The sequence below is a fragment of the Thunnus albacares genome, chromosome 9 (assembly GCF_914725855.1).
Source record: "Thunnus albacares chromosome 9, fThuAlb1.1, whole genome shotgun sequence".
Classification (NCBI taxonomy): Eukaryota; Metazoa; Chordata; class Actinopteri; order Scombriformes; family Scombridae; genus Thunnus; species Thunnus albacares.
Window position 1 is genome coordinate 20,002,015 of NC_058114.1, and position 23,554 is coordinate 20,025,568.

Here is a 23,554-nt window from a genome sequence, read left to right on the forward strand (position 1 = left end):
CAGAGCCACATCCCCCGCACACACATATCTACTGTAGATCCCTCTCCCACTCACTCATTCAACACATCTTTCCCTCCTGGGTTGCCAAGGTAGCAGCCACTGTTGCAGTCAGGAGGCTCCCACTCTCAGTTCCCAAGGCCCTGCTTCCACCAACACACACACATAGACACACACTTGCCCACGTAGAAGCTCAGGGACAAACACACACACACGTAAACCACCCCCTCATGGTGGCTCCCTGAGCCTTGGGGCCAGTGGACTGCAGCCTGCAGTGTGTGGGCTGGCTGGCTGGCTGTGCAGCTGAGAAATAGAAGGCAAGCTGACAGACAGAAGAGCCCCTTTAAGTCTTGGATAACCCTGTTACGTCAGGATTGCGGAGCCTACCCTGCTGCACCTGCTTGGACTCCTTCTGAGAGCACAGAGAGTGAGCAGCCACAAGCCCTCAGCTATCCACCCCCAGCCCTGCAGCAGACATGCTAGGGACAAAGAGACTGTCTGGCTCTCTCCTGCCCAGGTACCGTGGACTCAGGGTGGAGGGTCAGACGGCGACGAACCAGCCCTACGGCACATTCAGCCTCTGGATCAGAGGCCGACATGGGGGACAGTCACAACCTCTGTGTTCCATGTAAAGGGCACTAAGAGTGGAATGAGAGGGGACAGAGGCAGTATGAAGTGAGGGTCACAAGAGGAGCAGTGCAGCCAAGCAAGCTCTCAGGACGTCCAATTCTGGGTCCTAGGCAGAGGGAGGAGGAGGAGATTTGGGGAGGGCGCTAAGAGGAGAGAGACAGGACGTTCCCGGGACCTGGGACTCTGAAACTTTAATGTGTGTCTGCCTGCTTGTGCCTGCACTTCTGAGCCTGGCAGCTCTCTTAATACCTGGCTTTGGAGATGTCAAATCCTTTTTTCATCTCTTTCCCTGTCAGCTTTGTTCACGCTATCTTCAGCCTTCAGCCCATTTCAGGTTTAGATAAATGCAGCTTGTATGTGAGATATAAACACTGCACCAGATCTCCCTTGGTATGATTTCAGTTAGGATTTAAAAAGTATGTAATGGTTTGTCATCACACAGAACAACATTGCATTTGTGTTGTTTAGGTGTTTTAGAAGGTATAAATGGGTCTAATCATAAAGCAAACAGAGGAATAATAGTGAGTTTTGTTCACATCACTCTAGTAATGATGTGAAAAACAGCTCGGCTTGCAATCTGAAGTACAAAGAGAATCAGCTTTGCTCCTGAGCGTGTTGTCAATGTATATTTCAGTAGCAACAAAGAGATGTGGGTAAACTGAGGTTTATATGGTGAATATTTGATCTGCTCCCTGTTAGACTGACAGACCTTGTGCAGGAGCTAAGCTCCACCTGTCTGTCCTTGCAGATCAAGGTTAGATGCATATTTTATGTTTGCAATACTTGTGGGTGCACTTGATGTTCCATAACAGAAATGGAACGACATTGAAACTAATGGAAGTGTGCTTCCTGAACCACAGGGTTATGCGTGCAAAGCAAGCCAAATCCAGCACACCTACGGTATATGAATACCTGTGTTTATGTAAGATTTGGGTTCACAGCAGGCTTTCACATGGTACTGAAGCCGCTGTTGGTCAGAGGTGCTCTGGCTTGAACTACTCCACAGCTAACATCACAGTCCATCTATTTTTCATAGCCAACATCTGCTTGGCTTGCTACATTGTCACTATGATTTGCATCAGCTCCCCAGATTCCATGTATAAAACCATCACATGGAAGGTGACTAGAGTAGAGTGTGTAAAAGGCTTCAGTCAGTGGGCTTTGGGATGACGTCTTTACAGGGTTTGATGTAGAGATAAAAATTATTTAATCTGTGTAAACAGAGGAAAATGCCATTCTGGTTATTAAAATGTGTAGAGTGTGCTGCTGATAGCTAGCAATCAGCAAGTGCTGTGACTACTTGAAGAAAAACGTAACAGCAAGAGCAGGGCAGACACATAGCAGCTGGTAAACACGATTAGCCAATTAAATGTCTTATATCTACAGTATCTCCACAGAAGAAGACTACTGATCTTTGGGCTACTGTAATTACTGGCTCAAGATGAGAATGCAAAAATGGTTGGCCATAAAAATATAACACTCCCACCCCCACCCCAACCAATCAATTCTTGTTCCAGCATGAAAAGCTATTTTTTTTCTCCTCCATGTCATTATGAAAATAAATGCATTCATTTCTCCAATAGAAATGCAGCTGATGCAGAACAATGATCCTGAAAAATGACTTACTGACAATGATCAGTCGATTCCATTTCTGTGCGTGTGTATGGGCATGTGTCGATGTTTGTGAGTGCTGATTCAGTATATTGCAAGGTCTACATAATTTTTTTTTTAGCTCTCCACAAGGGTATGTGTGTTTTTACTAACATCAGTAAGAACAGTAAGGAGTGTTGCTCCCACTGCTCAAGATATGTGCTTTCGGACTGGCAATTTTCAGTTTAAATAGACGTTTTGCTTTCTTTAAAGAATAAAGAAAAAACATGAACCAAGAGCGCTCTAAGTGGAGCTATCTATAGTGCACAGTGTGTCAAAGCCATCATGCCCTTGATGAAAGCATTTGTATATGTACAGTACTGTAGCGTTCACTCTTCCTGGAATGCAAGAGGACAACTGTAAAAGCTACTACAGTATACACACTTAATTTAAACAATGACACGTTTAAGATATCTTTGCTTTAAGAGCAGAGGCAGAAAGGAAATTCACAAGTGAAGGCCTGGGGCTTATGTGCAAGTGTGTGTGGGCTGCAGCTAGGTGCGTGTAAGGTAGCCTTAAATAAAAGATTAACCTGCATGTCCCTGGCGTGTTATGAGAACACCAGGCAGAGGTAGTTGTGCAGGCAGGCAGGAAGGTAGTTGTGCAGGCAGGCAGGAAGGTAGGTAGGCAGGCAGGCAGGAAGGTAGGCAGGCAGGCATGTGGGGAGCAAGAAAGACACCCAGAGGTGGCTTTCTACCAGCTGAAGTCAGCCAGGGTGACAGACGGAGCTGGAGTGTCTACGCCTGCCCGCACCCGCCCGAGCATCACGCCACACTGGTGTCATTGGAGCTGACAGGAGCAAGTCCACAGGAAGCTGAGAGGACGCTGAGGACCTGTCTGTCTCTCCTACCTCTGAGAGGCTCATGTGCTCACACCTTGTCAGCAAACACTCACAGGTTAATCAAGATGGTACTGATGGGAAACATATCAGGAGATACAAGCAAACAAATGATGAAGACTTGCTAATACTGCACTCAGGTTTTTCATTTGAAACGAAAAAGCTAGCACAAAAGAACTATAAAACAAAAAATGTAACAACTCTTTTGGTGGTATGTACACCATGACTACATGAGTAAGGAAATCCATTGGAGGATTACTTCAATCTTGTAATCATAAAAAATTGAAACTATTATCTAAGTACATTTCTTTAAAAAGTCCAGTCAGTGAATTTATTTAAACTTCTTAAACTTTGTTATATACTCCTCATGCTCTTCACACTGCATAATAAAATGTGAAGGCTCAGACTTACTATTCACATCAAGATGAGTAATATGTAGCTACAGAACACTCAATCTATCCTCCCGACATATTTTCAAGTTTCTTATTAGAATTTCCACATTGTAAAAAATACCCTTTCCTCCCGCAATCTTTGACTTACTCAGAAATCTTGACAAAAATGTTTATCCTTCTCATATCCATGTGCAGATATTTACAGATGAGGAAGACTACAGGTGTATGTATCTGCCTAAAAAAAGGCTTCTCTTTACTCTTCCCACCATCCCTCTCTTTACCCCTCCCTCCTGCAAACCTGGCTTAGTCTGTTAATGATTTGGATGGCTGTTAGAGAGTATGAAGCCTCTTGGCATTCCCTGCTGGAAGAGGGGATCTGTGCTTTGTTAGCCTAAAAGTTTGCACAAGGAAATTGCACCCATGGGAGAGCAAAACAGGCATACACCACAGGGGGAGATGGAGGGAGGGCAGGATTTATTTATAACTTTTTGCGTTGATGCTAAGTCATCAGAGAGACTTGTAGTGCGGAGCAGAGAAGTACCCTAAATTGTTTAGAAGTGAGCGAAGATTTCTACCTCTCTCGCATTCCTCCATTTAGGGCTCGAGCAGGTTTACAGCAATTCTGTTCATTTTTAAACTCTCCAAATATCTGCTGTTAGCTTGGTTCCTTACTGCTGCTTGGCAAATCACACTTAAGGGGAAAAACGGGTGGAGAGAGAACATGGTGATGATGATAGCATGTGGTATCCCAGTGTTATTTTTGTAACACACCATCCTCCATTATCTTGGTGTATCTGACTCTCAGGCTCCATTTTGTGGCCCATTACAGAGGAAGAGGAAGATGGTCCTAAAGAGGAATCACAGAGCTGCAAAAACATGCCTCAAAGAACGAGAGTACAAAAGGAGGCAGGAATGGCTGCACTAGTGGCCATCACAGGTTTACAGTCAATATTGTCATCACTATTGGCCTTTTGGTAATACTTGATCTATAAAAGGAAATCTAATTCCGTGGTTATGCTCACGTATGTGTCCATGTATGTGCGTATTTACTCCCCGTGTTTACGGCTTACTTGCCTGCCTGCTATCCAAGCTAGGTGATCTCGACTGCCTGCCTGGTCCTCTTTAATGAGATTATCAGGAGAAGAGTGTCAGTAAGTAGGATCTAAAATGAAAGCCATTATGGAGCATTATCACAGAGCCCCCCCACCCCCCGATCCATCTGCTGTATGGCCACCCACACAGCCACTACGCCCAGATTACAGCCATGATTAGCACCGCGAAGTGCTGCTTAATTTAAACACCTCTGGAGAACATGTGGTACTTTGCTGCATTGCTCAGTCACAGCGCTTGAACACTCATGGAGGGCAGAGATGGATTTCTCCTTGTAGAAGACAACACATGCTTTGGTTTCTCTTGAATGGTTCAGAACGATTCCAAATAGTGTTCAAACTATTCATGAACAATTTGTGTCCTATTTAATTCTTTATTCCTCTTTGTGTGTTTTATCTACATGTGTGTCTACACTTGACACACAGCATACGGCCACACTGTCATATCTACACCTACCTTTGATCTTTTAGCAGTGTGTGAACAGCAGTCACATCAGCTGTCTGCTGCGTAATATCTGTCTTAACAAGTTTATTATTACCTTCTTACTGTTATTTGACTATTAGGAGAAATATGCAAGAAATATTGTGACAGGTGAACAAAAACACGATATGAAAATACAGCATGTGGTTTTGGAGAATCTACAACTGTGTACGGTAGTGGATTGAGTATTATACTTCAAAAGCAGGATGCTGCAGTGAATCAGAAGTGCAGTCTTCAACTCCCAGTATCAGACCAGTTAAAACTGTCAGAACAGAGAGCATCTAAATCCCTTCTATCTCCAGGGGAGCTCAGTATAGTATCTCACTTTATGTGTTTGCCTTTCCCCTTTTCCTTTTGGAGGAGGTCTAGAAAAACTTACATTGTCTTTGGGGACCAGCAAATGATAACTAATTATACAACAGTATATCATGTTTTCTTCCTACTTCTACTTGTGATTGTATCATATTATCGTTGACAGCCTTGTGATTTCACTTTTGGGGATTTTCATGTTTTTCTTCAGCTCATGAAAAGTTAATATTTTGAGAAACACAAACAGCAACATTAAATGTCTCCGTTCTGTACCTGTGATCTTGTCGCGAACCAGTTTGCAGGACTCGATCTCCCCGATGCTACCAAACAGGCTGCGGAACTCCTCCTGAGTCATGTTCTGGGGCAGGTAGTTAACAATGAGGTTGGTCTTGCTGTCGTCATTTGTCGGGCCAGTCTGCATGGGCGAGGGGCAGCCGCGGCTGTTGGTGGTAGGCCCGTTGGCTGTGTTGCCTCCTCCACTGGGGCCATTTGTCACTGGAGCCTCCATGTTACTGATGATCTGGAGCACAGCAAAGAGGAGAAGGAATGAGGGAGGGAAAAAAGAGGAGAGGAAGAAGGAAGGAGATAGTATTCATTAGCAAAAGCTTGTATGGTATTTAAGCAATTTGAAGCACTGAATATCCTGAAAGGTATACAAAACTCTGTTAGAGTGGTTATTTTCAAAAATAATTTCCTAAGAAGCATGACTTTTGTTGTATTAAGTCAGATCAAGAGTTTGGATGAAAATAGCTTTTAAAAGCCAGATATTGCAAAACCACATTTGAATGGTTTTCAACAAGCTTTGTACTTGGTGTATACCATTGCGTTGAAATTGCATAAAATGAATTCCTGTCATTCTAGATGACTTGGATTGAAATGTTAAAGATGTAGAATCAAATATTATCATCTCCTTTAGAACAATGAACTTTCACAGTGTTTAGAAAAGGATTACGGAATGCATTATTACATGGTAGGATTGGTTAATATGACAATATATTGTATGGGATAACATACAAGTGATTTACAAATTATCTTTATTTTTGAGGTAATTCAAAATTTTATGATTTTTCTGAATTTAGGAAGAGCAAATGCTCATAAATCATGCCCAATTGCTGACAAGTGGTCTTTTGGCATGACAGCGTTCAATTGGCGAAAAAACAAATTGCCTCTCACATCACAATGTCACATCAATGATGTCTGTCAAAAATCATCCATTAACATTGAAGTTGAAACAATGCTTAGCCCTAATACGGAATTAGAAAGTAAACATGTACTGAACACGTTATACACACTACATTCCACAACTCTAAACACTGAAAAGTACAACAAACACTAGACACAGAAAGGATAAACAGCTAAATATTCATGAAGACAATAAGAGGCCTCTGTGAATAGTTCTCTAATAGCTGCTGGGGATTTTGGGAGGGGGCAGCAACAGGAGCGGCCCCTCAGCTAAGTTACCGTATTTGATTGCTGATGCTGCTGCTGTGACAGAGAGAAGTTTAGATTTGTCATATCTGGTTTCGAAGAGCATCTCAGGATCAAAGTGTTCAAAGAGGAGCTGTGAGCTTGGTGTAAGTGTGAGAAAACAGCAAAAAAAAAAAAAAGGAAAAAAGGTGAGAGGGAGTGAGAGTCAGAAGTCGGAGGAGGAGGAGGAAGCTAGGTTGCACTTTGCTTTTCTGCCAGAGCACTCTGACACATATTTAATATGAATGCTTATTCTGAGCGAACATTATTCTCCAACAAAAGCAATGTGTGAAGTGAAATTATTCAAACATTTGCATAAAAAACATTTGTTTGATCAAATTAATGGATTTGTCGCATGTATGTGTGAGTGTGTGACTGTGTGTGAGGGGTTGTCAGTATTTCAACAGAGGAAGGCGTAGACACAACTACATCCAATCACTAAATGGGAGGGGAAGATAAAACAGAAAAAGGAAGATGGACACACTGTAACAAAGGTATAAAGAGCCTCATTCTATCTTGTCTCATGCTCGACCAAACTAGTAGACTGTAACCTGTGAGCACAACATTCAAACAGTAGCTAATATAATTAACAGTTTATTTATTTAGTTTATCTTTTAAATGTCCTACAGTATTCCCTTGCACCAATTTTGAGATCCTGTGGTCCCTGTATCATGTGTATGTGTAATGGCCTATAGTACACTACGGCTAGTCCCGGGAAGAAAAACACCTGTGTATGTCCGTTGCCATTTGAGCATAAAATTCCATCATGTTTCTGCACAAGAATTGTAATGACCACACACGCTGAAACCCAAATTAAGATGCAAATATTCTTTAATCTGATTCAATCAAATTTTTAAAGTCATCACTCAGATCTCTCCCTTTCCCCTGTTCAGCCATTCAGCTCTCGGTCTATTTTTAACTATTCTAAAGTACACACAGACAGCCTGCACTTGGAAGCAGAGCTGGTTTCAGCGAGGAGAAGCAGCACACAAGTCGTATTTCACTCTATTTCTGGATTATCAAAAGACTGGACCTGTGTTCTAATAATATAGCTCAAAGCAGATTTTAAAAATTTCACAGTTTGTCCCGAAATAGTTTACAGTGAGTATACTTCTTGGCTTTAATCACTTTACTTTTATCTGTCTATGTGTAGTGTTGAGCAGTGATGATAACTGAAACAGCAGGCAAACAAATAACTCTTTAGTTACCACACAACCACTACCAGTATATAAACAATAATAATGTTAATATTTTTTTTTTTTTTTCAGAAGAGTAAGTACTTCTGGCTTATTTTCTGTTGAAGACTACTGATATCCACATAATATCAGTGAGATACAGCACAATTTGCTATAAAGTATACATAAATGTGAGATTGTTTAGAGAAGACTTACGTTACTGAATTGGTAAATAAATGTGTGTTCAAAACAGTTAGCAAAGATTAAAGAATTCATTTTTAATGAGGAGAACAGGAAGGAAAGCTTGTCGTTTTTATTAGTACACATAAAACTGTCTCTAAATAACGATACCAACAATATCATGGGATACCAAACTGGGGTTTACATAAGTTCAAGCATCCATCTTGTCCCTGGTTTTAGGAAGACTTTTAAAAATAAGTCTGTACTGTATTTCTTCTGACTTCTTTTTGTCAATCTATGTGTTTAGGTTCAGCACCAACAAAATGTCAGAGCTGCATCTGCTTCCATCTTCTCATTTTACACACATACATGCACGCATGTATGCACACAGTTCCCCACATTCACACTCTGTGGCATCTGCAGTGAGTGGAAGAACACACACACACACACACACACACACACAAATACAGAGACAGAACAATGGCCCAAGCTCACAGCAGAAAACAAACAGACCGTGAGATGTCTAAAAGCTCTCAAGATGAGAGCTGCATGCAAATTGTTCTTTTGACAGTATCCTTCCCTACTCACTCACCACTCTACCACAACAGAGATACAGAGACAGACTGAGAAAGACGGAGGCAAAGAGGGAGAGAGAGAGAGAGCGAGAGAGTGAGAGGAGAGAATAGTATCTAGCCATAACAGAGTTGATTGGAGAGGGCCTTATTAAATCTGTTTACATTCCCTGCTGGGCTCCATTCTGTCAGAGAGACTTTCAACTCCATGGGACGTTTTCTGAGGAGTTTTTACACCAAAATGGCCGCCTCTAATTAACAGGGACCTGCCGAGTCCCAGTGGCCAATTATATTCCTCTCCTTGTCCCTGCCCACCAGCATTTGTGCTGCTCAGCAGTCCACTTCATGTTGGTTGTGAACACTCTGGCTGTCCCTGCTCTCCCACTGTGGAGCCTAGTGCTGTGGACAGAACTCAATGCATATCCTGCTGACTGTATTAATGAAGGCTAAACAGCACAATTGATTTGTAACGGATGTATTTTAAATGCTAAAACATCAACATATAAACGGAGAAAACACTGGACAGAGACATGCAGTCTGACACCATGTATTGCCTTCTCTTTAAAAATATACATTGAACGAATGCGTCAGCAGCTGAATATTGCTTTTCACTCGTCTCTACACAATTTCCTCTACCCTCGCAACCCCAGTCCTCCCTCCTGCTCTCTGTCTGTTGCCCCATCCATCAATCTCTGCTCCAGTTCCAACTGTCTCAGTCAGCAGCATCACCACCAGTGTGTATTTATGTAAACACAGTGCAATATCAGATCATATTACTTCATGGGTGTGTAAAATGGCTGGGCCATCCATTTGGCAGCAGTAGTCTCCTTACCATCTTTGGCTGTGTCAGCAATCCCTTCTCTGCCCAGCCCTGGAGCTGTGGGAGCTCTGCCTGACGCCACTGTGTCTCTGTCGACCCCTATGGAGCGGAGCACAGGGAGGGAGGGACGCATAGCCCACCGTCAACATTATACACTCACTTTGCAAAGTTAGGGTTGTAGTGGGATTTGGGGAGTGGGGGGTATTGGGGGGAAAAATGGCAGCTCACTAGAAAAATACAGTTACACCTTTGCGGTCATTCCACCGGTCACACTAAAACAAAGACAGGTGGCTCAGGATTTTTGTTTTTGGTTGGTATGACTGGTTTGTCATTGTCAAACTGTTTGACTCAAATTGTTGGAATAGTTCTTCAAGCTGAAAGTGAAATGGCTTAGATAGAAATGGGGGTAAAGATTTGTTTCAGTCTGTTTTAATCATTTGAGTAAACCTTCATAGCAGTAGAATAAAACTGCATATGTGTGTTGAAGCCAGCAGATTGGTGTGGTGACTGCAATGACCTTGGCAGAGTTTATAATGAGGGTTTCCCTCTTGCTATCTGTGGATAAACAAGCCTGTGGTTGAAGAGACAGAAATGCCACAAATGAGCAGGAAGTCTGTTCACTAGCTCTCCAGAGCAGGGGGCTTAAATGCCTGCAGCTATCTATGGATGCTACGAGCAGCCAATTTAGCAGGAGAGGAGGAAGAGAGGAGGGATGACCTCTGCCTTCATTTACTCCTTCAGAGAGATGAAGAGAGGGAGTGAGGGATCAGATGGGAGGAGGAAGAAAAGGCAAGGGCTGAGTAATGGGGAAGACACTTCCAATACTTCAAAGAAAGAGAGAGACAGAGGTGGGGGAGGAGAGAGAGAGTCTGTACATGTTCTGTTGTCAATGTGTCTTGTAAACTTAGGCGAGAATGCATAATGGAGGTCTAAATGAGAGTGAACTGTCAGCTTGAAAGGGAAAAAGAAGATACACAGGGGCAAAGAGGTCAGGGTAGAAAAGAGGACACGGAATATTGTGTCTACTTTACTGACAGCTAAAAGTGAATATTGAGATATTTTTGAGATGATCATAGATAAATATCAAGCTGAGCCATCTTTGTCTTAGTCTGGAGAAGACCAAAGGGTAACTATTGGTATAAAACAGACAGATCTAAATGGTTGTGTAAAATATAAAAACATTTTCTACTGGGTAAATCTGAGAAATTAGTGAGAAGCATTAGGATTTTGTTTAAATTTCAATTTTAAAAGCAGTTAGCAGTGTTAGGTCAACCTCATTGAGGTGTGCCAAAGCCAGGGAGGCATATTTATAACCATTTTGAAAGAGCCAAGTGTGGGTAGTGCCAGGGATAGCTACACCCCAGGGCTAAGGTGCCCACGCTAGTAACAATTTGAAGCCACCTCATACAACAACATTCATCTCATCCAGAGGGTTGAGGACAGCATACTGTATAGTCTGCATGTTAAAAATGACTTGTACAATCCATTATAAGTAAAGTTGAAAAGCTACCCTGAAAAAAGGAAACGTTAGGCAGAGGTGAAACATCAAAAGCATTTTTCACCCATTCTGCAAAGCCGTCATTTTACACACTATGGTCAGTGCGTAAGGGAATGGTGTGCCGCAGCAAGCAGACAGTGCAGTATTATCGTAGCATGTACAAATGTGGTGATAAAAATGTAAGAAGCAGCAAGCAGATGTATATGAGTTTCCATTTCAACAACTAATGTATAGTGCAAGGGAGCATAATGTTGTCAAAAGGAATATTACATTTCTTACAAGTGCGTTTGAGTCCCTGTGTCCCATTTTCGAAACACTACTCAGTGCTCAATATTCAATGCTCAACCATTCGATAAAACAGTCTCAGGCATACCACACACACACTCACACACACTCACACACACACACACACACACACACACACAGAGTTTCATCTTTCTTCATATTCTCGCTGTCCTTGCATTTATCACATGAACACACATGTGCATCTTCTGATAAAATCTCAAATAACACTGGAATAAGGGTGCAATGCAATTACATTCACCAACCATTGAGATGAAAAACCGCTCATGGATACATTTTCAATTATTCAGGGAATACATTTCAGTCGGTGCTCAGATGCTGGGAAAACTTATTATATAATCAATACACTCTATAACGCCATTAATATTTGATGCCACAAAAGTGCTTCCTGTCTCCTTGGGCTCCCGGCCAGTGGTGTCTGGGTACTGCAGTCAAATAGGACAAGCCTTATCCGCCTACAGCAAGGAAGGGGAGTATACATTTGTTTTCCTCTAACAGTCGAAAATGCCACAGGGACAAACATATCTTTCTTTTTTACTGAGTATTAATCCATTTTACAAGGTTTTCTTCCATATTATGCAAGAAGATTGTGACAGTCTTTCCTTCTCCACAGCCCTATGTAACATATGGTACCAGCTAAAATTTAAATGACCAAGGACTTTCTGTCTCGCTTTTCTGTCCTTTTTCACCTTCATCACTCCTCTGCTACTTTTACACCATAAACCACTACTTCATATGACTGGCCTAGTGCAGGTTTCCCTCCCCCTTCTCTTACAGAGCTTAGACAATCAATTTACCCTCACTTGGCCAGGATAGATGGAGGCTGTAGAGACTGCAGAATAGACAGTATGCTGCAGGATCTCTCCGCTGATAGACACACTGCCTGGCAGCTACAAAATGGAGCCAGCAAGCAACCATCTGACTTGTTAGACTTTGCCTCACCATCTTGCCTCAGACTTTATTTGTGATTTCCTTATGCCTTATGCATCTTATTTTTACAAATGTGAAAATGACAGAAGAGAAAACATCAGACAGAAAACATCACCTAATTCTACAGTCATTTTTTGTCAGATGCCGATACTACATGACTCATATATGAAAATAAAAAATGACGATTTGTGTTATATGTACCCTTATTGCACCCACACAGCAGCTACACCTGATACTACTCCCTCTCATTCCCCCAAAGTGATACTACATAGGAGTTAGTGATACTGAATTGGAGTTCCTATCAAACTGACTGAGACACAAAGAGATTAATACGACTTTACTATCTCAGCTTCTCGGCCAGTCAAGTTCCCTGTAATGCTCTTTCTCCGTGCTATTGATTTTTATTTTTCTCTCTCTTCTCCCTTTCTTCCTGGCCGTCTCTCCCTCACCATCTCTCCACCTCCACCAGCATCTTACGAGCTCTGAAATGTCCTGCAGGTCAGACGGATGCTGGGCCGGATCAATCAGGGAAAATAATCTGGGACACCTCATGCACGCAAGCACACACACAGACACATCACAGACTCTCACCAACGCACACACACACCCTTCCTCTGTTGCACTCTGGCCTGCCTGCCTCCAGTCTCATCGATCTGCATCTACTTTACCAAATGGATTCTTCTCTTCTTCTATCCTCCTCCACCTCTTTTCTCTCTGTGTGACTCGGAATAATAAATGTTCCAGACCGCGCGAGACGTGTACGTAAGCAATTTTTCATTTAACTTTGGCTTGACTCTCCCCCCGCCCACCCCCTCCTCTCATTTTTCTCTTTTGTGATGTTTCAGTCTTTCAGTGAGATCGATGAAGCTTTCCCACACACCCCCTCACAGCTCTTGGGTAATCGGCACATACTTGCGTAAGGTCAGAGGTCAGGAGATGACAGGATACCGTCAATTGCCCGAGGGATATGTCAGACGGGATCTATATCTCGTTTAGCTTTCTCAAGATTTATGTTTCACAATCATAGGATGAGTCTATTGGCAAATATTTTCAAATTGTAAATATTTGATGTATTGTTCAGTTTTTCTTGTTTCTAAAGTGACGTAACTTGATTTAATCTATTAAGATTTACTTGACTTAATTTTTTATCTAAAACCTTTTCTCAAACACTATTTCACGCTGCATTATAGGTAGTAAAAAGGCAAAAAAAAAAAAAAAAAAAAAAGGACGATGACGCTGACAACCTGCAGTGCTCCATACATACTGTACATAGTCACATTCTCAGTCTCTCTCACACACACAGACAAAATACACACACAGAGATACCACAGTCTCCTTTGCTCAGCCAAACTGTAGGCGGAACTGGAGCCATTTGTCCACTGGCTGAATCCCAACTCTGCACCAACGCATGCAGAAAATTGGTGAGCATCTTGACTCTGGAGATGACACTTCAATTTGTGCAGCTCCAGTGACTGGTGCTCTGCAGTTCCTCCCTTGTGGGGGTGTGAGATCAGCTGGACACCTGCCTCGCTCTTTGGCTGAAGCCTAAGGCATGGGGACTGGGCCTTGGAATTGAAGGCCTGGCCTTGCCTGTCAGCCCAAGTCCCTGTCCCTCAGCCCCAGCCCTGGCCTGGCCTCTCAGGTCTTCATCACAGTTCTCCTAGTTTCTCTAATGTGCCAAGAACAGTCCCTCGCTTCATGCCCCTGACCCCTATTTCTCTATCCAATCCTCAGCTGCAAGTCAACGCAGCACCATCATCCCAACAGCAGTCTTCCATTGAACAGCATCAAATCCCCATCAACAGCTTGCCAGCCTTTGTTCCAGTTCTAGCCTCTGCAGCCAGCACCACGGCTCCCAGCTCAGTCAAATCAGCAAGATGTCTCTGCTGTGCATCGCTGTCTGTCCTGCTGTAATCCCTGGGTGTGACGGATGGGAGTGATCACTGTCGAGGCCCTTAGCTAGGACATTTTGGTGGATTAAAGAGGCTAAATCATCATCTCATCCCCTACATGGGATTCCATCTTTAATTAAATGTCATTAATGTGTTTAAAGGTTTTAGTGGAGCTGATACTTATCTAACATGTAGGGCCTATTCAGTAAGTATTAACCATGTTTATGTGGACGGTAAGTACAAAAGACAGATTGAGAATAAGAGAAAGGGGTAAAGGCAAAGCAGCAGAGACAGGAGGAGCACTGTCAGGCTACAGTAGGCCTATATCACGCTTGTCATTTAACATGACATAAAAGGTTGATCCTTCCCAAAAGGGCCTTACTTTTTTTTTCTCTCTCTCTGTCTTCATTTTTCACAACACAAAAAATCATGTTGCTGTGACTATGATCTAACCTGGCTACTTTTACTTAAAGTGGTTGCTCATTTATGTCTTCAGCTGAAGTTACTTTTAGCTGGGCTGGGACAGAGGACACAGAACGTAGAACGCAGGACGCAGAAGTAGACAGTGAGGTAGGGAGAACAGGCAAGGCTGATCCATCTGAGTCAGCACCATGTGTCATGAGCGAGGACACCACCTCCACAAGTAGCTGGCAGGTGAATGCGGCCATGCACCTGTGCAGGCAACCAGTCATTTTAGAGAAGCTGTTTCCTATTTTTAGCAAACTACACTAAAATATGCTAGCATGTACATAAAAAAACATATGCAAACATGCACAAATGCACTCAGATTCACCCAAATGAACTATTCAACTTCACACTGTTACTGTGTCCACCTGCATGTGTCAGGTCAGGGATAAGCAGCATCATGTCACTGCAACGTAGCAACTATAAACTACTGTAGATTCCTAGCTTACTCAAGCCTCTAGTCATGCTTCTTCTATGTATAAAAAAAGAGCCTTGAAGAACAAGATAACTGGCTAAAGCAACCTTCCCAAAAGGCGACTCCTGAACAGCAGAATAAGAAACTTATAAACTCCTCAGACTGAACTCAATTTTCAGTATAATTCACAGTAGGTGTTCTAATTAAAACTGGTTTGAGGCTGGAAGTGGTAATATTGGCTTTGTTGAACAGGTATTTAAAAAGTTATAAACAGCCTGAAGGTATACGATAAGAACAAAACCTACAGCACAGCACTTACACAGAGAACAAGGGAGAGAGTGGAGCACTGGCCCGGCTGCTAAGCAGAGCTCTTCCTAATCTAATCACTGTTTCCCCCCCCATCAGTTGCATCTCAGACACTGCCTGCTTGTGTGTGATTGTGTGTATGTATGTGTGTGTGTTTGCATGCGTCTGCCTTGCAGTAAAGCCATAGAGCTAAATCACATAGACACCAATCGACCGCTGTACTCAAGAATTCATTCCACAGCCCAGGGTACAGTGTGAGGGTGTGTCTGAGTGTATGTTAGTGTGCGCATGTGTGTGTTTATACGCGTGTGCCTAGCTGAACTGGTTATCGATTCAGCTCAGAACCGGAGCTCATATAATCAAATAGCTGCAAGGGAAAAGGACAGCCGTCCGTCATCTGTCTTAATGAGTAAACAGTTTGATGGAGGCAATGAATAACTCGAAACTACATGTAGATGTAGAGGAGGTTACAACCATCGCTGTCGAGAGACAAGCTGAAACTTTATATCTATCCCCTGGCAAATCTTTTAGCAACCTTCATGTGCTGGACGACGTTATGAATTCATGATTTATCTTATTTGGTCCTTAGTATAGTTATAAGCCTGTTGTCATTTAAATATTAAGCTACATTAGTCAGTGTATAAACCAGATTTCTTTGTGCTTATTCCCTTTTTGAATATGTTTTCATTCCTATAGTCATAGGAAATGCTGCAGAGTTGCTTAGTACTAGTCATTATGCAATCAATTTGGAGTTTGACTAGAGAATTTATAGTGAGCCCATCTTCTGTGAAAATCTAATCTAAGTGTAACTTGATGTGAGAGTGGTGCAATCAGAAATTGGTCGTACTGCAGCAGGAACAGTGTGAGACACAAAAAGCCTAAATGTATACCAGCACAGCTAAGAGACGATGCCCGCGGCACACCAGCTAAACCATTAAGTGTGGCGTGCATTCAAACGAGCAGATTAATCCCCCCTACTGCTGTACAGTGCAGAGTAATTGAAAATGCCCACAGGAGACTATCTCTGCTCATATACTGTGGCATGTGCCAGGAAGGCAATGTATAGAAGGCGGTGGCTGATTGCCATACAAAATTCTGCAACAGCGTTTTAGTCTGACAGCATGTGCTGGAGAGCTGCACATCAATGAGATAACACACATCTATCTTTCAACTTTTTCCATTTTCTCTGTCCCTCTTTTTTCTTTCTCTCACATACACACACACACCCATAATATCAACTTGACAGGTGCTGCTAATGCCTGCTGCTGACGTTTATCAGTCTCCATACGCATCTGATTTCCCTTCCTCCATTTCCATCTAGTTTATACTGATAGAAAGGCAGTATTCCTGTCCACTGAAAGGGAATATGCATTGACTGTGACAATCCATATTCCTGCTGGGACAACGGCTCCATTGTCAGAATTTACCATGTCAAACCGCGGCCTGATAACTCCCAATAGCTGGTTGGATATCTCTGATTTCACATGTTCTGTACTACATATAAAAGGCAAACCAAATCACTGACTGACAAGAGAAATAGTCAGGTATTATCAGGGACGGACTGGGACTAAAAAATGGCCCTGGACTTTTCTACCCAGACCAGCCCACCACAACCAGACTGCAGATACTCCATCATGGGGGGGAGGTGTATAATCAAAGTGGGCCGACAACGCATCTCTCTCGCTCTTGTTTTTGTATAATGAAGCGGCCCACAGCGTGACCAGGATTTCTCCCGGTGCTCCCGATGGCCAGTCCGACTATGTGTATTATCTACCTCCTAGCCTGCATTCCCTCTAATAATTCATGAGGAGATAGCTTTTCCTTTTCATTGAAGTCTGTCAGATTTATGATCTTTATGTAAAGCAGCCCCTATCTTTATGAGTCACTGACCACAACTGACTTGCAGATGGACCTCCATACACACTCTCCTGCCGCGGTGGGATTTTCTACTGTCTTTGTACACTGCATCGAGTACGACCAGTCTTTTTATTTGTCCCTGCGTTAGTGTTGCTATTGATGAGATAAGGCAGGTTAAAGGATGTCGTGTGGGATGCTGCGTTTGTAGGCCCTAATGTGTCTATTACCAACCACAATGGTGCCATTTTGTAGCATGTTCAGTTGCATGTTCAATCTATAATTCATCCAGCTACAGAAATATATAAATGTTTAATATGTCAGAGGCGGTGAGGCCTGTCGAAAGCATGACCTTGAAACGTCCTTTAAACATCACACAGCAACAGCGCTGGGGCCAGTTAAGCTGCCAAAGCCAAACAACAGGCAATGTGCACACACACACACACACACACACACACACACACACACTCTCTCTCTCTCACACACACACACACATACACACATACAAACAGCCTGTCTGCCTGCTGATACTTTCCGCTGCTTTCTGTTCTCTTTTTTTTTTCCTGGGATGCAAAATGCAGATGAGACGAGTCAGCCGCTTGTGCACAGTCTCAAGAGAAACTGCCACTCAAATCCAAACATCTGTATGAATACCAAAACACACGGGGTACAGTGGAGGATGAGAGAAAAAGGGGGAAGAAGGAAGGGAGCGAGAGAGAGAGCGGGTGAGAGAGGATAGAGAAAGAATGAGCAGTAAAGCAGCTAAGAAAGCAAGTGTTCCTCTCTCCTTCTGTATCTTTGACTGAACAAAGAGCTATATACACATGAATACCTCTTTCCTCCCACTGTATTTTCCATCGGGATATTTATTCTGAAAAGCAGCGATGCACAACAAGGGCTCGGTCCTGTGTTTGCTAGTGGGCTGAGGCGCTAACACTCCCCAGCTGATTATGTGTCTGTCTGTAGCAGTTTGAGCTGCTGCCAAAGGAATTAGGTCTAGTATTTGTGAATGCTGCTCCCCTCACAGCAGAATGCCTTGCCATGCCTCTCAGATTTCTAGCTTTTTAAAAAGAGAGGAAAAAAAAACATTTTAAATAAATGAAGGAAATCGCTGTGGAAGCCTATTAAATTTTCAACGTGACCGTTTTGTGAGTCTTCATGTGTGTTTAGGCTTCACACAAAAGGAATATTTAAAAACCAAAGCGTGCTAATTGGGACAGAGATTGTTACAGCAGCTTCTTATTCAAACAGGCTTTTGGCTCATTAACTGCTTCCATCCAGCTTTTATTTAAAGGAAAGTGGAAAAGACATTTAAAGACAATAAAATATTTTGCAATATTTATACTGACACTATACCACCAAAATACTGATAGACTGCATAATGCACTTAGACAAAATATACCAAAGTAATGGTAAAACCTCTTATCTCAAGAATATGGGCCAAAGAAATTTGAGAAGAAATCAATTATTCAGGTATCTTAGTGGTGTCAAATCAAAATTTTACTTTGTAATATAGTAGCTATTTTTAACCACCACTCAACAAAAATATATGGGTGCATCATATCAGTATCTTGAATCATACACTTATTTTGCATGAAAATAATTCAATTCTTTTCTCTAAAGTTTTTTTCTTACTGATGAACTTGCAGGCATTTGTTCAAATAACACATGAACTGACAAACTAATCTAAATATTATTGTGGATCAGACTTTCCCTTATGACTGTGTAATGTGGGGGGAGCCACTGCCATTCTACTAAAAAAAAAAAAGTAATTCACAGTTCACTTAACAAGTTGAGTATCATACTGTTATGAGTCTTAAGACGCACATCTCTGGCTTACATATACCTATCGCCCTTTCTTAACATCCTCACTCTAAACCTCATTACAGTCTGGGGTCAAAGTTAAAGCAGTAAATATGTAATCATAACTGACTGACTAGTGTCTTTGTGTCTCCGCCCCAATCCTTTTGAACACCTAAAGCCAGAGGGAGGACATACACACTTCAGAAATGCACACACACGCACACATTAGTCATTCACAGTATGTGCACTCACATGCATTATTACCCACAACTACATACAAAAGCACAAACACACACCCAACACTGTGACCATTTGACATTTCAGGTTTCTGTAGCTAACGGTATGTGTAATGAACTGCAGTGTAACCTCAACTTGTGAAAAACTGAACTAACAGCATTAACAGCAGCACAGCCATGACTACAGTATGCACTCTTAACACAAATCCTAAGAATTCTTAAGTGTTAAGTACCTCTTGTCCCTGTACAAAGTGTACTTGATGAAGGTCAATATAAGACGTCCACTACAGGCTGAGAAACAACACACAACCAGCCACAAACAGCGAATCAAACCCACCACATGCGTAGTTCACATCTGCCAAAATGTTTTTCTGGAGGGAAACAATCATAAACTATAAAATTAGCCATACAGCATTTTAAAAACTCTTTCTACAAGCAAATAAACATACTGGGCTCGTGTGACCAACTTAAAGGAAGTGAAAACAGGAAGCTTAGTTTTTGTTACTCTGAATATCTCAGCAGAACACCAGTCTGGGTAGTCTGTACAGCAATTTTTTAGCTGTTAGTTTATCACAAGAGGTCTGACGTGGTCAAAAGGACGATCCAGTTGTTTCAGCAATTTATTTCACAGCATGAAAAATGTTACAAGAGCTAGTTAGAAATGAGAAAAAGCTATGTTTCTGTTTCTGCCAATTATGATTAATTTGTATAGTATGGTTTGTATAGATATCTATACTTGTATCTGCGGATACTCATAACTCACAGAGGTACACTTGGTGGTAGCGCTAGGGTAAGTTGAAGGTCCTCTACCATGCTAACACTAAGAATAACATCAAATAATGAGTGCCACAATTGGCAATATAGTTCTGTCTGCACCTGTGGATATAGTCCTTGCCTTATCATGGAACATAAGAAAAACATTACAATATCCTTTAATAAGTCCTTAAGAATAAGGAAGAATCATACACATTTATTAAGTCAGCAATCCACGAATTTTGGGCTCAGAATGAGGGCTCATTTGAAAATTGTATAATATGGGATGTGTTCAAAGCTTGTCTGAGAGGATGCCTTATCCAACATAGCTCTCATTGAAAAAAGATACTGAGAGAATGTTAAAATTAGATAATTAATAAGATAGAAAAACACTATATAGAAAACAGAAAGCCAAACACATGGAATAAGTTGAATAAACTTAAATGTGAACAATGTATTGAAGAAGAAAACTGAATTTGCACTTTTTTGCACAAGTCAAAGATACTACAAACAAGGCGAAAGGGCTGGGAAGGTATTGGCACATAAAGTAAAGCAACTACAAACACAGAACCTGATTCCTTCAGTATTTGATGAGGACAACAACCTTGTCACAGACACAAAAGGAATAAACAACACATTTCAATCATTCTCTCAAGAGCTGTACACGTCACAAGGAATAGTAGAGTAGGGAAAACTGGAAGAATTTTTTTTTATCAATTGGACTCCCAATGTTAACAGAAGGTTGTTATTAGAAGGGAATATTTGTCTTGAAGAAGTGAGACAAGAGATTAGCAGCCTTAAAACAGGGAAGGCCCTGGGGAAAGATAGGTTTATGGCCAACTTTTATAAGAGATTCCAGAAAGAGCTGGCTCCGAGACTACATGTTGTCTATCAGGATGCCTTTCAGATGGGAAGACTTCCTGAAAGTATGTGATCAGCTGTTATCAGGAAAAGATCCCCAGCAGCGTGGTAATAACGGACCAATACCTCTGATTAATGTTGATGAAAAAATATTGGCAAAAATATAAGCAACTAGACTAGAAAAGGTGACTCCATCTTTTATTCACCCAGCTCAGGTAGGGTTTGTGAAGGGAAGAAACTCATCTGATAACATACAGAGATTGCTGCATATTATGTGGAAAACAAGGAATGATGTAGATTCTGTAATCGCCTTCTCCTTAGATGCTGAGAAGGCATTCGACAAAGTAGAGCTGCCATATCTATTCTTCTCACTAGAGAATTCAGGTTTGGTCCATTGTTCAGGCAGTGGGTTAAATTAATGTACACAGACCAACAAGCCACTGCTCTGACAAATGGGATAATGTGATCTCCTTTCAAATTAAGCCGCAGAGCCCGCCAGTGCTTGCTTCTATCACCTCTTTGCACTCTTCCTGGAACCACTAGCTATCGCATTTTGAAATAATATAAATATAACTGGAGTTAGGGCTGGTCAGGTAGAGCACAAACCTTTCCTTTACACTGATGATTAATTACTGGTGGCTAGCAACCCTGAAATTGTGGTACCAGAAATCTGCTCTGTCATTAACTCTTTTTCCAAAGTGTCTGGTTATGCAATTAACTGGGCAAAATCAGAGGCTATGCCACTGTCTAGCATATGTACCCCAGCTATAAGAGCCAACTGGCACTTTAGGTGGATGCCAGAGGGCATCATGCATCTCGGGATCAGGTTAACACAGGGTCTAAAACAAATAATGGAAATTAATATCTCACCCATACTTCAAAATATACAGACCATGTTACAAAATTGGGCCAAGATAAACATATCTCTATTAGGAATAAACCTAGTAAAATGATGATAGCTCCTAAAATAAATCACATTTTATACATGCTCCCCTTGTCCTTCCCACAATTACTACTGGAAAGATTCAATGCAATGGTAGAGAACTTTGTGTGGGCAGGAAAAGACCTTTATTTAACTGGGCAAAATTACATATGGCAAAAGAGGAGGGTGGACTCTCTCTATCCCGCATTGACTGGTATCACTGGACTTTTTCACGGTCCCAACTTGCCAAAATAAATTTTCCTGAAAATAATGTCCCTTCTTAGGTTAGAATTGACCAGGAAATGACACACCCGTCCTCCCTGAAGGCCTTCCTGATTCAACAAGGTAGACCAGTTCCGTTTCAAAACCCTGTGTTGGCCTTCACTCAAGAAACATGGAGGGTGGTACATCAAAAAACAGGGTCCAATCCATATGCCACACCAAGAGCCTGTGTATGGTACAAGAAGATCTTAACAGATGGGAAATCTCTCTTTTGGTAAAGATGGGTCAACTCGGGCATACAGATTCTTGATGACCTTGTGGAGGATGGAGGATTTTGATCTTTTGAGGATCTTAAAAATTAACATAATCTGCCTACCTCAGACTTCTGGAGATTCTTACAAATTAGATATTGTATAGTTTTTGATTTAAAAAAAAATGTAAACTTGGTGGTTCAACTGGAATTCAGAAGCTCTTCCTAAAAAGGAAACACACAGTTTGGTCCATCAAGATTTTACAAATATATCAAATGTGCTCAGTCCCACAGTTGGCAGGATTAACAATGAGTTCGGAAAAAGATACTGGGACTCCTTGACCAGTATCAAGGACACGGGATGTTATGGTTTCATTTAGCCATGGTTACTGGTTGTAGAATAACTTTACGGCACTGGAAATCTTCCACTATGTCCACCTTTAAAGAGTGCATTGAATTAATGTGTAAAGTGGTGACATATAGACTACATGGGAGAGAAGATATCTTTAATGGAGTGTGGGGTTTGTTTGTGTCACAATTAGAGAAACATGACTGTAGAGCCGATCAACTGCCTATCTAGGGCCTCTGAACCATCTGTGTTTGAATACTATATCTGACTGATCCCTGTATCTTGGAGGACAATATAGATTATCCATTACACAGCGTGGGTTATCTCGTATTATAGCTTGTCATTTGTTTTTCGTTAATTGGTTTTATATTGTCTTGTTTGTGTTTGTAAGAGTTGCTGTCGTTGTTGATATTGGTTATGTTACTTGATTTATATTTATCAAGGATATACATATATATATAAATGATGTCTGGTCATGTGAGGTTAGCAGACTGTTTTCTTTGTGTTTCTTAACATTTACAGTTTGCAGAAAAAAAACTGTATGGTGGTTGTATGTGTCTGTAAAAAAAAAAAAAAAAGGAATCATCTGACATTTCCACAAGCGCCATGCAAAACAATTAAAGATTTGTTTATCTAAGTACGATACAACACACCCACTTAGAGTAAATCCCTGAGAGCTACACTTGTGCACAGGAACATAGGAAGGAAGAGTGAATTGCTCTTCTGTCTGAACCATTTCTCCTTCTCTCTATTTCTCACTCTATTTGCGTAGTGTTTAATCAGGCTCTAGTTAACCATGTCACTCCGCATCTGGACACACGTCAGTCGCCCCTTTGATATACGGACACACACAGACAACTAGAACCGATAACACA

General features: G+C 41.7%; 2 protein-coding genes across 9 annotated transcripts in view; one reads left to right on the plus strand and one right to left on the minus strand.

The window, feature by feature from the left end:
* The window catches only part of agbl4 (AGBL carboxypeptidase 4), a 432,158-nt gene that overhangs the window by 83,794 nt on the left and 324,810 nt on the right, over positions 1–23,554 (plus strand). The gene's annotated exons all lie outside the window — the stretch shown is intronic.
* The window catches only part of elavl4 (ELAV like neuron-specific RNA binding protein 4), a 79,994-nt gene that overhangs the window by 32,296 nt on the left and 24,144 nt on the right, over positions 1–23,554 (minus strand). For all 7 annotated transcript variants that reach the window (XM_044361599.1, XM_044361596.1, XM_044361594.1 and 4 more), the window contains 2 exons: positions 9,633–9,719; positions 5,680–5,926 (listed from right to left, as the gene is read on the minus strand). In XM_044361599.1, the coding sequence (XP_044217534.1) occupies positions 5,680–5,926; positions 9,633–9,635 (250 nt within the window). In that variant the 5' untranslated portion in view covers positions 9,636–9,719. The remainder of the gene's footprint in view (positions 1–5,679; positions 5,927–9,632; positions 9,720–23,554) is intronic.